We start from the raw sequence: 16,440 nt of genomic DNA, 5'->3' as shown, positions 1-16,440 counted from the left end.
AGATTTTTCAAGAGAAACTAACTTATTGCACCAATTGTGATTTTAATTTACCTCTTGCACTCTCCCCTACCCCAACTAATCTTTACTCTTGCACACTCCTGCTTCCCAATCCCTTCAGATTTTTGCTGCATAAAAAATTTCTTCCATATTTTTTTTTTATTTTTGTGCAAACAAAATAGCCCAAAGAGGAAGTTTTTTTTTTTATTTTTGTCAAGGTAGGATAACACCTCCCTCTCCCCCCCCCCCCCCCACAAAATTATTACAATTATTTAGTCTGCTCTAACTGTTTTCTTCATAAGTTTTTAAATAATACCCCATATCTGGTTTGACAATTATTATTGTCAAAGAAAATATTAAACCAGTCTGCTTTGACAAGTATGGTTTAAAAACACTCAATTTAGAAATACATTTATCTTTAACTAAAGAAAAAAATACATTCTGCATATTGAAATTCATTTATCTTATACTTTGTCAAGAGAACATTAAAATACATTTATGTACTTAATAGAATAAATTATATAAGGAACAATCTGTATCACAGGCTATAAACTCTAACCATGCACAGCAAAATAAATAGTTGTGAAAATGAAGCAAAAATGTTAGTTATTTACAAATTATTTAAATTAACCAATAAATTAAACATTACAAGTAACAAAAGTAAAATACTGTAAATAAGACAGAGATTCTTATCCATGATATATTTGTGTGTGCTCACGTGCATGGTAGGCCATTGATTAAGACTATATGATAGTAAAAAAAAAAATGGCTGCATTTTTTCGATTATGACTGTGATGCTCATTTATGGCAGTTCAAATTTAAGGATCAAATGTGGAATGCCACAAGAGTGTTTCCCTCTCCTTTGTGGCCAGCCTATAGGTCAGACCATTCTCTGTGGGGGAGGTATAGTTGCACTTAATGTACACAACCACCCACATCTCAGATCTCCATACCTACTCATTCCCATACCATATTCAGCTCCGTGTTAGTAAATCATTATTTTATTTTCATCATTATATCTCACTTTTGGATAGGAACCACTGCACCCAAGAGGAATGTGAGTGATGTTGAAAGTGGCAAGAAGTTTCAAGTGTGAAAGTCTTGGTGTTTTGAAAAAATTGAGATCTTACATAAGCTTAACAGTGGTGCACACTAGAGGAGACAGCATGAGTCTATGGTCTCAATGAAGCATCAGTTTGTTCAATTAAAAGGAATGAGAAGATAAGGGTTTGTGCAACGAGTAACACTGGTTGTGACCTTTCAAGAATGACATAGGTCACAATACCTAAATAAGAGTGGATTCAGCAGACAACCAAGAAGGGAGCACCGCTTAATTTAATCTTAAGGGAAAAAGAGTTAGAGTACTATAAAAATGTGTGTGACAAGAAAGGCCTGAAGAGTACATGTTTAATACAGGATGGTTCCACACTTTCAAACTACACATTTGGTTGCATAGTTAAATTATCTGGTGAAATCCCTGCACCTGACACATGGCTGTAGAGAATTTCCCTGCTGAATTGTAGGAAATTATTTCTGAGGATGGTTATGAGCCACAGCAAGTGTTTTTGGTGACAAGACGAGTTTTATTGGAAGGTGCTGTCGAGAACTTACATCAGCTAGTAAGGAAAAAGTATACCAGGATTCAAGGTAGCAAAAGACTGCTTCAACTTGCTACTGCAGTAATGCATCAGGTGACTAAGCGTAAGCCCTAGTTACTTGCTAGTCCAAGACTCCCTGTGCTTTAAAAGGCATAGATAAAACCCCCTTACCAGTTATTTGGAGGTCAAACCAGTCTGCATGGATGACAAATTATTTATCAATTGGTTTAAGCATACCTCTTATTCCAGAAGTTGTGTTTTACTTGAGCAGAAAGAACCTTGTATGTAAGGTTCTTTGCACACACTATAATTCCCTTACTCATCCAGAACTCGAAGGATGTACATCCATGTGTAAAAAGTAGTTTTTATCAATGGATTGTAGAATTATTAGGACGTTTAAGTATACACACAAAAAGTGATATGGAAACTTGTTGCAGCCATGAACACCAGCTTAGACCTTGGAATACCAGACTTTTGGTATAAATTTAACATTTCACATGCCATCAGCTACATCAAAAGTGCATAGAATGTAGTGCCCCCAATCAGGCTGGAAAAAATTATGGCATGTTTTCCCCAGTTGAGACAGGTGCAGGAAATTGTTCAGCTTGCAAGGTGATTGCCAAGCGAGTTTTTTGAAGATGTGCATGAAGACGTAAATGAATTGTTAAAAGGTGAGGAAGATGTCCTGAGGAAATGGGCAGAACCCAGCCAAGATGAAAGGGAGGCAACTAACAGACAAGGACGAGAAGAACCTGCAGAGAAACAGTTAACACTGCAACGGTTAAGTGAGGAGTTCTATACTGGTAAACATGCAGACTTTTTCACTGAAGAGGACCTTGACAGTGCTAGAAACACTGAAAGTGTTTGAAGCAGCTGATAATCCTTATTGTCAGCTCTGTAAAGCACTGCATGGTAAAACACACTCAGAGATGCATTACAGAATTCCTTAGTGCTCCAGTACAGACAGCAACATCTATGGAAGAACGTCAGCCAACACTCCACAACCTTTCACCTCAGCCTAGTAGGACCACATCATACTTCTCCACTCCATTCAAAATCATCATATGCTATCAACCAGAATTTAAGGTAAGAAATATTACTTGTGTAACCAGTGCTGTATGACCCTGGTAGGTTTAGCACTGTTTTGATTATAATATAATATACTTTATATCCATGACTATTGTATTAAATATGACATCACTACATCCAACTACAGTTACATTATTTTTTCTTCTACTGTTTCAACTTTTAAAAAATTTGTTTGTCATTTTTGGGGAGTATTTCAGTTGATTGTAGAGGAATTTTTTTTGATTATATGCCATTCTCAAAGATGTAACAAGTCTTAACTGACAGTCAGCTGTATATGTATATGGGGTCCACTTCTTATGTAAATTGTTGGGGACCAATAACCTTATGAGAAGTAGATAAAAATACTGCAAAGAAAAAGTAATTAGATTTGCGAGGCCATTTGATTATTCCACTTTTACCATCCCATCTTTTATAAATGCATAAATAGGTATGTTTAGTATATGGTACACAAACTGAAAGAGAGGGAAGTTGGTGTGTATGTGCGTGCTTGCGTGCACACGCACAAACAAAATGCTTAATTTATAGTAATCTTACAAAGTATTATATTCCTAAGTACTGACACTTCATCTATCATTTTTTTAATTACCTTAATTTGCTTTTAAATTTACTTTAAATTTCAGAATGTTCACATAATAAATTTTATATCAGGATTTGGACCTTCATTTTAGAGGTCATTTATCTAAATATTGCTCTATCATTAATATCAAAACTCACAGTAAGAGATCTTTGGGAAATCGAATGACAACATTTTGAAAGAAATCCTTTGGCTAGTTTTCAATCAAGGTAACATGTCAAATCAAAACAAAAGGGAGAGTGCAAAATAACTAATAATTAAATCTATTCACAAGATTTGTTGGATAATCAAAGTAAGTGAATTTAGAAGGCTGTGAATTCAAGGTTTGATTACAGACAATAATTCTTTGGTAATCTTTGCTCATTAATTCTTATTAGTTTAGAGCCTTTTGGGGGAATATAATAAATCTTGAAATTATGGAGAGCATGATAAACAAATTTTGACTAAAATACATGACACACAAAAATAAGATTAGTATAGATAAATATATTAAATTTAAGTAAATGGTACACTGAATGACCCACACAGGTCTGATGCGCTACTGTGAAAGAAAGTATTTCAGCATTGAAGTCAAGGTATGATTTATATGGTGTGGGGAAACAATGCTACACTTTTGATGTACAGTTTAATAACATACATAGTACATCCTATTAAATGAGCCACTTCCTCATGAATTTAGTATTAGAATGACTCGTACTCTAAAAAAAATATAAAAATATGATGAGTAAGACAGGTTGCTGATGTGTTATTGTTGGTAGAATTACCAACAATATGTTGAGTAAAAGGACACAAGTGCAACTAATGCGACATTTTATGTGGCAACGTTTTGCTCTCCAGGAGCTTTGTTAAGCTATTACAAACAATACATAGACACAGAGGGTATATATAGGCTTAGAGTGAGGTGTAGCAGTTGTAATACTAGTGGTAGTAGTAATAGTAATACATGTGGTAGAAAAAGTTGACTTGTACATGAGTAAAAAGGTTATAAATGCTACTGTGTAGCATAAAAATAGGCTGGACAAATATTTCTGTTAGTGGTTGGGTTTGATAAAGCTCCTGGAGAACAAAATGTTGCCACAAAAAAATGTCACATTAGTTGCACTTGTGTCCTTTTACCTGACAGGTTGCTGATGATATAGGATTATAAAGAAAATGGAGGGGGTCAGTTGCTAAACATTCATTTAGGGGTCTTACAGTGCATGATTGATGCAATCAGGTTCAATCCAAGAGAAGGCTAGATCCAATTCCTTGGATCGAGAGCCCCTCACTAATGCTGAGGCTCCTCCTTAAGGAGATACCAGTATCCAGTACGAAGTCATCCTGAATATTACGTGTCTATATTCCACCCTCTTCAAGAGTGGTTTCTGAACATTAGTGAAGGGCTTATGATAAAGGGAAACTAAGCAACCTTCCACTTCCTTTGATCAAATCAAATTACCTCCCATTTCCCGGGTGCTGTTACTTGTCAAAGGCTCTTTCTGATAGATGCTTGGCCTGTTTTGTACGAGAGCCATCTGTCAAAGCACTAGGACCCCTACAGGTTTGGTGCTTTCAAATGTTATTTTATTTATATTTCATGGGGAAGCAATAAATTTGTCATACAGTGCCTCGGGAAATGGGAGGGGTAGTTTTCCATATAGTATGATTTGTGTGTTTGTACATAGAGTTTACTTTAATCCATATTTAAGGGATTAAAATATACCTGACTGTTGGTTGTACAGGTGAGAAGTAACTTTTGTAACTCGTGCAGAAGATAGGCTTTAAATCTAATATATCAACCACCCTTCAAAGAAAGTTCCTTGATACTGGCAATCCAAGGAATTGGCCTCATTACTGCCTCCCATTTTTCCAAGCACTGTATGACCCCCTATGGTTGAGCACTTTCCCCTAAATATAATACCTGATAATGGCAATGAGTTTTTGCTCCAAGCAAATTTAGATGTTTTTTCCTCTTGGAACACACATGAATGCCTCCCATTTCTTGAGGCACTGTATGATCCATATGGGTTTAGCTCTCCCCAATGACTGAAGTTCCTTCAAGAGGGTGTCAATGTTCATGGGCTCTTGATCCAAAGTATCTGAGCTACCCTTCCTATGGATATAATTAATATATTCTGTAGTAAATGTTGTATGATATTACAGTACTATAAGTTTAAGAAATATTGTATCTAAGTATTTCAATATTTTATTTAATAAAATCTTGATTTTTAAAATCAGTGTAAAGAATGATGCTGTATACAGTAATACTTCAAAGAAAGTAGGGACTGGAGTTTTTTTTTTATAACTTGCTCACATTTACATTTACTTTATTATGCCTATAAGAGCACTGAATGGTCCACACTGCTTTAGCACATCTCTTTTAATGGGATAATAATGTCTATAAGACCTGTGTATGTGGTAAGGTCTCAAGTTCACGTGCATGCGCAAAAATATTAAATTAAAATTTTTTTTATAATCACTTTTTGTGATTAATGTTATCAAGATGAGCACTAAACCCAACGGGAAATACAGTAGTTACAAAAAGTGCAAACTCTGCATGCCAAAAAAAAAAAAAAAATCAGATTTCATAAAGTATTCACTTCTAAGGGTTTTCAGTGGTGCTGTATGGCCCTTGTGGTTTAGCACTTCATTTTTTGATAATAATAATAATAAGATTTTTCAGTTTTATGTTATAAAAAATGTGAGAATGACACTTTTCTTTTAGAGCTACCATATAAAACACCACATTTGATGCATCCTAATTTAAGTAGTTTCTGTAGAAAATTTTTTTTATGGTACGTTACCATACGTGAATTCTACCTGTAATTCTTCACCATTCTTACTGATCAAAATATATTAAATGTTATTTCTTATATAATACAACTTTTACATGTATGAGGCATCATTATGTTAATGGTAAACAATGCTGGCAAGATGAACAAGCCATGTGCAACACTTTGGTAGACTTCAGTCAAATAAAAGTGATTAAAACTGGATTTGGCAGCAGTGGAGAGGTAAAGATGATGTGATCAGTCCATCAGCCTTTAAGTAGTAGTGTTGAGGTGATCATTGCCTTAGCCTTAAGTAGTATACAGCTCCATCTTCCATGGATCTGGATGCTTCTCAAGGATAATGGATTGACCACCCCAAAACTACTTTCAGGCTGAAGGAACAATTGCATCATCTTCATCTCTCCACTGCTGACGATGTCTTTAATTTTAGTTACCTTTGCATTCAACTGAAGCTTAATGTATAGGCAAAAGATTTTGGAAATAGATACCAAAGTGTTGCACATGTTTTATTCATCATGTATGACTTATTTGAAATTATATTACCGTGTAGTTTTTTCCCAACACGTCAGCAGTCTCCCACCGAGGCAGGGTGACCCAAAAAAACTTTCACCATCATTCATGCATAATCATTTTCTTTGCAGAGGTGCCCAGACATGACAGTTTAGATGTCACTCCAAACAGCAAGTATCCTAAACCCCCTCCTTTAAAGTGCAGGCACTGTACTTCCCACCTCCGGTTTCCCTGAATCCCTTCACAAAATATTACCCTGCTCACACTCCAACAGCTTCAGGTCCCAAAAACCATTTGTCTCCATTCACTCCTAGCACCCTTGCACACAAAACCTTTTACTCCTTCCATCCTTTCCTAGGACAACCCCTACCCATCCTCCCCTTCAGAACAGATTTACACACCCTTCAAGTCATCCTCAGCGCTGTATAGCCCTTGTGGCTTAGCGCTTCTTTTTGATTATAATAATAATAATAATTCAAGTCATCCTATTTTGCTCCATCCTCTCTTAATGACCAAACCACCTCAACAATCCCTCTTCAGCCCTCTGAATAATACCTTTAGTAATTCAACACCTAATTTCCACACTACGAATTCTCTGCGTAATATTTGCACCACACATTGCCCTTAGACACGCCTCCTCCTCACTGCAGCATTTACAAGCCATGCTTCACACCCATATAAGTGTGTTGGTATAACTATGCTCTCAGACATTACCCTCTGCTTCCATGGATAATGTCTCCACAGACTCCTCAGTGCACCCCTCACCTTTTTCTCCTCATCAATTCCGTGATTCACCTCATCCTTTATAGACCCATCTGCTGACATGTCCACTCCCAAATATCTGAATACATTCACCTCCTCCATACTCCTTCCCTCCAATCTGATATCCAATCTTTCATTACCTAAATTTTTGTTTCCTTGTCACCTTACTCTTTCTTATATTCACTTTTAATTTCCTTCTTTTACACACCCTACCAAACTCGTCCACCAACCTCTGCAACTTCTCTTCAGAATCTCCCAAAAGCATAGTGTCATTAGCAAAGAGTAACTGTGACAACTCCTATTTTGTGTTAGGTTATCTTTTAACCCCATGCCTCTTGCCAACACCTGAGCATTCACTTCTCTTACAACCCCATCTATAAATATATTAAACAACCATGGTGACATCACACATCCTTGTCTAAGGCCTACTTTTACTGGGAAATAATCTCCCTCTCTCCTACATACTCTAACCTGAGCCTCACTATCCTCATAAAAACTCTTCACTGCTTTCAGTAACATTTGCAACACCTGCCCCACTATCCACCCTATCATATGCCTTTTCCAAATCTAAAATGCCATAAAAACCTCATTTCCTTTATCTTAACACTGTTCATCTATATTTTTCATTGTAAACACTTGGTCTACACATCCCTACCCTTCCTAAAGCCTCCTTGTTCATCTGCTATCTTGCTCTCCGTCTTACTCTTCTTTCAAAATTACTACACACTTTACCAGGTATACTCACAGGCTTATTCTCCTATAATTTTTACACTCTCTTTTGTCCCCTTTGTCTTTATACAAAGGAACTATGCATGCTCTTTGCCAATCCCTAGGAACCTTACCCTCTTCCATACATTTATTGAATAAAAGAACAAACCAGTTCAAAACTATATCCTCCCCTGCTTTTAACATTTGTCTTTATCCCATCAAACCCAGCTGCTTTACCCCAGTTCATTCTACCCACTACCTCACATACTTCCCCCCCACTCACAACTGGCTCTTCCTCATTCCTACAAGATGTTATTCCTCCCTGCCCCATACATGAAATTACAGCTTCCCTATCCTCAGCAACATTTAACAATTTCTCAAAATATTCCATCTTCCCAATACCTCTAACTCTCCTCTCCTATTTTTAACTGTCAAATCCATTTGTTCTTTAGGCTTTCTGAACTTCACTCTAAAACTATTCCATACACTTAATTTAATCAATATTTTGGGTCGTGGAGAAAATGCAAACCTGTAGAAGTCGTACTGCACCTGGGAAATGGGAGGTATACACGCTCAATTCAAGGAATTGGAGCACAGATGTAATTCCTTAGATCAAGAGACCCTCACCAGCATCAAGGAACTTCCCTTGAGGGAAATAATCTTTGGAAGGGGAGTCACTTTAGATGACACCCTTTTTATTTCTTGTCATTAACTAGCATTCTGATCCAAAAGCAAAGTGCTCAAAACAGTACCAATTCTGTATGCATACTTTACCAGTATCATCCTATGTATTTAAAAACATTATCTGATCATTATGCAAGTGAAAGCAATCACTCATTAAGAAAACTGAGGGGGAAGGGTCCTAATGTTTTTATTTTGGACACTATTCAAAATTTTTATGTGAACAGTCGTTAGGCAGGTGGCTACTGCATTTCTTTAAACCTTCATGAGCTGTATATCATAGTGTATGACAAGTGAATAGGAAATGTATCTGATCAGCACATGTACGTGCTGTGATAGTTATTGTATACAAATACAATCTTTTACAAGTCGGGTAAGTGTTAGACAATATGAAATCGAATTACAATACAAGACATTAATTAAATTCAGTTGGCATACTATTTACATAATGTCCTATAAATCAGAGCTACCAAATCTACATGGAAGTTCAATGGAATAATTGGGAGATAAAATATTTCATCTACAATAATCATGACATTAAGACAATTTACTTTTGAATTCAGATATTTAGATACCTTTCTTCCTATGTGGTTAAATTTTTTATTGATGAGCTTATCTAAATTCTAAATGATGCTCCTGAACTGTTGATATGTTTCATTCGGAGATAAACATCTGTTCCAATTCCCTGCATGGTCTGAATTTCTAGACTACCACCCATGTACTCTGCATATGCTCTTGAAGTTGGCAGTCCAAATCCAAATCTGTATAAGATAACCATAAGCATTCAGTCATAAATACAGATGGGCATGAAGGAAGTATGAACTTAAATATTTACTCGAGCAAGAATATTATTCACACAAAAAATATACTAACACTTAAGTTACTAACCCATACATAGGCCCTCCAGCAGGGTTGGGGTTAACAGCTTCCATCATGTTGGAAAAAACGCCTTCTTGTTGCTCTGCCCCAAAATCACTGCTGTGGTTAGCTGTAGTGAAATTGTAATCTGAAGCTCTAACTTTGAGGTGATGAGGGATGCCACCACCACGATCACTGATCCTGTATAACCATATTTTATTACCATCTGATACAAAACATAGCATAAAAATTGTATGAAAAGTTTATAAGAACTCTGCATATATACATCAGTCTACTACTGTACACAGACACCTCGTGAAAAAATGCGAAGAACTGCTGTGAGAGGACTGTCAGGTTACAATGTCAGTTCCCCATATCTTAGCCAATTAACTGTGGCATACCCAGAAAAAAAAAATTGTGTGGGGGACAGGAAAGATTTTGAAAAAAAAAAAAAAATTTATAGAATGAAAGGGTACATTTTTTTGTATAAATTCCTGACATTGTCAGCACTTTACTGTTGGGCTTCCCAAAATTAAAATATGTTATATATCCTTTAGAGATACAGCAGGGCCCCACTTATTCGGCAGGTTAGGTTCCAGGCTATTGCCGGAAAGCAGACATCGCCAAAAAGCAGAACGCCATTTTTTCTACTTATAAATGCATATAAATGCCAGGTAACAAGTTTACACGAACATATATTATGTTAGCAATAGAATTAGGCATTAAAAACAATAAAAAGTAAAATACACAGCACACCCATTACTTACCTTAAAATATTTGTAGTCTTAATGTAGGGTGAGAGGTGAGTTAATTTGTTGGAAGTCAGGTTTGGGAAGTATGGAATCCAGCCAGGGAAGCTCTCCCTACCCCACCCACACGTAATGTACTACGATATTTAATTAAGGCTCCCCAGAGCGATACAATAATGTACTACGATATTTAATTAAAGCTCCCCAGAGTGATAATATATATGTACAGTACATTCATTAACTTAAAATATTTGTAGTCTTAACCCCTTCAGGGTCCAAGGCCCAAATCTGAAGTGGTGCCCCAGTGTCCAAGAATTTTCAGAAAAAAAATTGATTTTTTCTTATGAAATGGTAGAGAATCTTTTTGTGAAGCTAATAAAACAAAAAGTACGAAATTTGATGGAAAATTGACGAAATTATGCTCTCGCGAATTTTGATGTGTCAGTGATATTTACGAATCGGCGATTTTGCCGACTTTGACTCCCATTTTAGGCCAACTACATTATTCCAGTCAACCAAATTCTTAGCTATTTCACTAGTATTACTTCTATTCTATCGATTGAGCACAAGAAATCGCCAAGTCAACTCTTTCAACTACAAATTAAAGTGATCGGAAATTGTTAATTTGGCCAATTTAACACAAAATTCAAAATATTCCAATTTCAAAATAGGGTCCAGAATAAACACTGTAGGTATTCCTGGAACTAAACTAACATTTCCTCTGTTCATTAGTTATGTTTTGAGGCTTTACAAATAAATTCCATTTTGATTTTTTATTCACACCAAAAAATAGAAGATTTACTGTTAAGCAATACTGTAATAACTGTATAAATATCATCACCATATTTGTGAATGCATATTAGACCCACCAGCTGGCATGTATTATGTGTGAGGTCGTTTGTTTACTCTTGAATATCGGCAAAAATGTAACATTTCTGCTACTTTGAGCTCAGTTTCAAGCCATTTCCAGTGCTAAAACCAATCAAAATCATCTCTATTTCTGTAATATGTCTTCCATTCTATCAAATGAGACCAAGAAATCGCAAATACAACTATAAAAAACATACGAAAAAACACTGCAAAGTCGCTGTTTTAATAAAAAAATCATTTCAGTTTTTTTTTCTCATTATACACAGTGTGCTGCAGGATCTGTTTTATGTGGTGCACACATATCACATAGATGTATTCTCTCATATCTAGGCCCAAATGTACCACTCACAGTGTATCAGAGTGAGCTGAGCTCATGACGTAGATCTACGGTTTGGACCCTGAACGTAAAGCCGTAGATCTACGGGACGGACCCTGAAAGGGTTAATGTAGGGTGAGAGGCGAGTTTTATTTGTAGGAAGTCAGGTCTGGGAAGTATGGAATCCAGCCAGGGCAGCCCTCTCCACCCCACCCACATGTAATGTAAACAAACCAGACGAAGGCGTCTGGTTTTCGTCACTTTACATTGTGTATAAGTTGTCTCCACGTTGATAAAGTAGAATAAGTAAAGAGAAACACTCGAATTCTCATGTAACATTATTTTTAGAAGAAATGACTCCTTGAGTGAAGGCATACTTAGGTACAGGTACACATACATATAATTATGTTATAATAATAATGTAGGTATGTAGTTCGCCTGGGCTACATACCTATACCTACCTACATAGCTACACGATATTTAATGGGGCCCAGAGCCATATTATTACCAATGACATACCACGTTCACTGAGTTTAATCGTTTCTAACAACTACCTTTAGATGCCATCATAAACACATGAAGTAATAAATAATTCAAGCAGAGAATTGTAAACAATTAAGGGGAGTGATGTAATGTTTTCCCTCTGCCTGGCTACTACACCTCCATAGTATATAAACATAAAATGTTTATATGCTATGTAATGTGTTTCTTATATAATTTTGAAGAAAATATCATAGATGAATTAATGAAAATGTCTATATTGACGTAAAATAAGACATTTAATGTGCCCAAGGGTGATTATTAGTATTATGTAATGTTTTTCTTCCACCCAGCAACAACCCCTCCATAGCATATAAACAGCATGTTTATATGCTATGTAACATGTTTCTTATATAATTTTGAAGAAAATATCATAGATGGATTAATGAAAATGTCTATATTAATGTAAAATATGATATTTAATGTGCCCAAGGGTGAGTGTTAGTATTATTAGTATACATAATACTAATAATACTAACACTCACCCTTGGGCACATTAACCCTTTCAGGGTCCGTCCCGTAGATCTACGGCTTTACGTTCAGGGTCCAAACCGTAGATCTACGTCATGAGCTCAGCTCACTCTGATAAACTGTGAGTGGTACATTTGGGCCTAGATATGAGAGAATACATCTATGTGGTATGTGTGCACCACATAAAACAAATCCTGCAGCACACTGTGTATAATGAGAGAAAAAACTGAGACCATGATTTTCAATTAAAACAGCGACTTTGCATTGTTTTTTCATATGTTTTTTATAGTTGTATTTGTGATTTCTTGGTCTCATTTGATAGAATGGAAGACATATTACAGAAATAGAGATAATTTTGATTGGTTTTAGCACTGGAAATGGCTTGAAACTGAGCTCAAAGTGGCGGAAATGTTAAATTTTTGCCGATGTTCAAGAGTAAACAAACGACCTCACACATCTAATACACGCCAGCTGGTGGGTCTAATATACATTCACAAATGTGGTGATGATATTTATACAATTATTACAATATTGCATAACAGTAAATCTTCTATTTTTTGGTGTGAATAAAAATTCATTATGTGAATAAAAAATCAAAATGGAATTTATTTGCAAAGCCTCAAAACATAACTAATGAACAGAGGAAATGTTAGTTTAGTGCCAGGAATACCTACATTGTTTATTCTGGACCCTATTTTGAAATTGGAATATTTTGAATTTTGTGTTAAATTGGCCAAATTACCAATTTCCAATCACTTTATTTTGTAGTTGAAACAGTTGACTTGGCGATTTCTTGTGCTCAATCGATAGAATAGAAGTAATACTAGTGAAATAGCTAAGAATTTGGTCGACTGGAATAATGTAATTGGCCTAAAATGGGAGTCAAAGTCGGCAAAATCACCGATTTGTAAATATCGCTGACACATCAAAATTCACAAGAGCATAATTTCGTCAATTTTCCATCAAATTTCGTACTTTTTGTTTTATTACATTCAAAAAAAGATTCTCTACCATTTCATAAGAAAAAATTTTTTTTTTTTTTTTTTTTTTTTTTTAATTCTTGGACACTGGGGCACCACTTCAGATTTTGGCCTTGGATCCTGAAAGGGTTAAATGTCTTATTTTATGTCAATATAGACATCTTCATTAATCCATCTATATTTTCTTCAAAATTATATAAGAAACATGTTACATAGCATATAAACATGCTGTTTATATGCTATGGAGGTGTGGTTGCCGAGCGGAGGGAAAACATTACATAAATGTTTTCCCTCCACTCAGCAACCACACCTCCCTAGCATATAAATAGCATGTTTATATGCTATGTAACGCGTTTTTTATATAGTTTTGAAGAAAATATCAGCGCTGCATAGCCCTTGTGGCTTAGCACTTCTTTTTTTTTATTATAATAATAATAATAATAATAGTAATAATGAAGAAAATATCATAGATGAATTAATGAAAATGTCTATACTGACATAAGCTGTATAGCCCTTGTGGCTTAGCGCTTCTTTTTGATTATAATAATAATAATAATATACTGACATAAAATTAGACATTTAATATGCCCAAGAGTGATTATTACATAATAGAGATATGTGCTCATGAAGAATGTAAACAAAGTGGGTGGAGCATGCTGTATTTGAAAGATCGCTTGCTGTATAGAAAGTTTTGGTCATAATTTGAGATCGCCGTATTAGCGGAATGCCGTAAGGTGAAACACTGAAAAGTGAAGTCCTACTGTAGTCATACCAATAAATTCATAAGAAGATATGCTCCCAGAGGTCCCATGGCAGTGAAAAACAACACGAAGTTCAATGGTGATAAGATCAAGCTGCTTAGGTATCGAAAGAATGAAGAATTCAAAAGGGACACCTCTTCAAGGGGGGCTCCTTGGCGTGGTGAAGAGGCTCTTGGTCTGAGGAATTAGACCTGTCGGTCTTCTTCCTCAGACCGAACCTAATTACCCCCCATTCTCCCCTCCCCTATCCCATCCTCCCCTTTTTCCATTCCTCCTCCTCCTCCTCCTCCCCACCCCTCCCTTTTGCCATTCCTCTTTTTGGGATTTCTCCCACAGGCGCGCTAGTTCCTAGGTAGGGGAAAGGACACCGGGGTCCATCCCATTCCGTTGAGGTTCTTGGCGGTGGCGTAGTTTGCCGTGGAATCTGGATCGCCTGGGGATGTCCCGATCCCTCTCCGGTATCCCGGAGTAGCTTTGGGTGTCTTTTGGGCGACGGGTGTATCTCTGGAAGCCACCTTTCGGATTCCGGGGGTGGTGGCCGAAGGAGGTATGCTTTGTGGCGGATATCCGGCCGCCCTCTCTTTTGTCCACCGAGGTAGCTCAGCAGATGTGAGGTTGCTATCCCGGATTGCTGATTTACTGGCATGAAGGGTAGGGTATGGCACGGGTTCCATGCTGCATCTGCGCTACTAGCGGTGCTGAGGTCCTCTTGGGCGCGGAGGGAGATTTCCGGCCCTTTCATTCCTCCTGGGAACTATTCCTCCCCACTCCCCCCTTTTTTTATTCTTTCTTTTATTTTTATTTTCTTTTCTTCTTTCTTTTTTTTCTTAAAAACAAAAAGCAAAGGAGTAACCTAACCATGGAGAACCCAATCCATGAACCAACAACCCCCGGGCCCCTTCTTGATACCGCACCCCATTCTGACCCTGCCTTGTGTTTAGACCACTCTTCGGACACTCCTGATGCCCCTGTACCTCTTGCTGGTGCTGTTTCCTCACCCGCTTCAGGTACCGGGGCTTCGACTGACTCCTTCGATTTGTCTGAACTCCGCTCTCCTTTGACTATGCTTCCGGCTTCTCCCTCTATGGTACGGCAATTTTCGAATTGCCCGCCCATTTCACGCCGGACCAATTCCGGTCCTACTCCTAAACGCCAACGTCAATCTCCTGATGATGCTCCTTCGTTACCTTCCCATTCTACTCGGAAAAGACCGACACGTCAAGCACTCCCTCTCCACGCTCAGTTTCGGACCACACAAAGGACTAAATTCTTTACTTTAAGACCGACTTCTTCTTCTGCCTACCTTTCTGACCATAGTATTGGCAAAGCACTCCTGCGTCATGATGGTCGAGATATTTCATTTCATGCTCTCAAGAGCGGTACGCTCATTGTCACTGTCCAGAATGCTACCCAAGCTCATGATCTTTCTCTCCTTTCGAATATCGATACTAATCCTATCACTATTGAAAAACATCTTTCTCTCAATTCTTGTAGTGGTACTGTCATTCTGTCCCATACCATAGTCCAACAGAATTTCCAGTCATGTGGCAATGACATTTTTGAACAGCTGGAACTCCAGGATCTCCCAATCCTCAAAGTAGACACTTATGTCCTTCCTGCCCAGGGTTGGAGACGTTACCCTTGCAATGTGGCTCGTTTAACTTTTAACAGCCGAGAACAACCGTCCTCTGTATATGTCGCGGGACATCGGTTACAAGTTCGAAAGGCGATACCTACACCGTAACAATGTAGAAATTGCTGGCGTTTTGGTCACCCAGCGAAATATTGCAGATCTATGGCTGAATGCCCAGTCTGTGGTGCCGACGACCATTCTAATACATCTTGCAGTCAACCTCCATCTTGCCTTAATTGTAATGAAGCTCACCCTTCGTACTCCCGCCATTGCCAGGTCTACTTAAATGAACGTGAAATCCGTTGCCTCAAAGAGGCAGGAGGTCTCCCTTATGCTATGGCAGTTACTCATCTCCGCCTCCAAGGGAGACTACCCCGTGTTTCTTATTCTCGTGTTTCCAAACATCCCCCCACTTTTGGGGTCCCATCTTATGCAGCCTCCTCTGTTGTTACCGCTCCCATAGCCACTCCGGCATCTAATCCTTTTGCTGTCCTTGGCTCTGACGTCCCGACTACAACTCAGTCTGTTCTCACATGTTCGCGCCCTTCCTCACAAGCCCCAGTATCAACAAG

At 37.5% G+C, this 16,440-nt stretch overlaps 1 protein-coding gene across 3 annotated transcripts in view; it reads right to left on the bottom strand.

Moving 5' to 3' along the window:
* Positions 1-396: 396 nt before the first annotated feature.
* The window catches only part of LOC128688385 (branched-chain alpha-ketoacid dehydrogenase kinase-like), a gene marked incomplete at its 5' end in the record, with an annotated part of 43,564 nt that continues 27,520 nt past the window's right edge, over positions 397-16,440 (bottom strand). Inside the window, 3 exon segments of one of the 3 annotated variants that reach the window (XM_070086802.1) lie at positions 397-5,350; positions 9,266-9,451; positions 9,579-9,749. In XM_070086802.1, coding sequence (XP_069942903.1) covers positions 9,307-9,451; positions 9,579-9,749 — 316 coding nt within the window. 3 annotated transcript variants of the gene reach the window in all.

Source organism: Cherax quadricarinatus, chromosome 19 (genome assembly GCF_038502225.1).
Source record: "Cherax quadricarinatus isolate ZL_2023a chromosome 19, ASM3850222v1, whole genome shotgun sequence".
Taxonomy (NCBI): Eukaryota; Metazoa; Arthropoda; class Malacostraca; order Decapoda; family Parastacidae; genus Cherax; species Cherax quadricarinatus.
The sequence above is the reverse complement of the archived record's forward strand: the minus strand, read 5'-3'. Positions and strand labels throughout refer to the sequence as shown.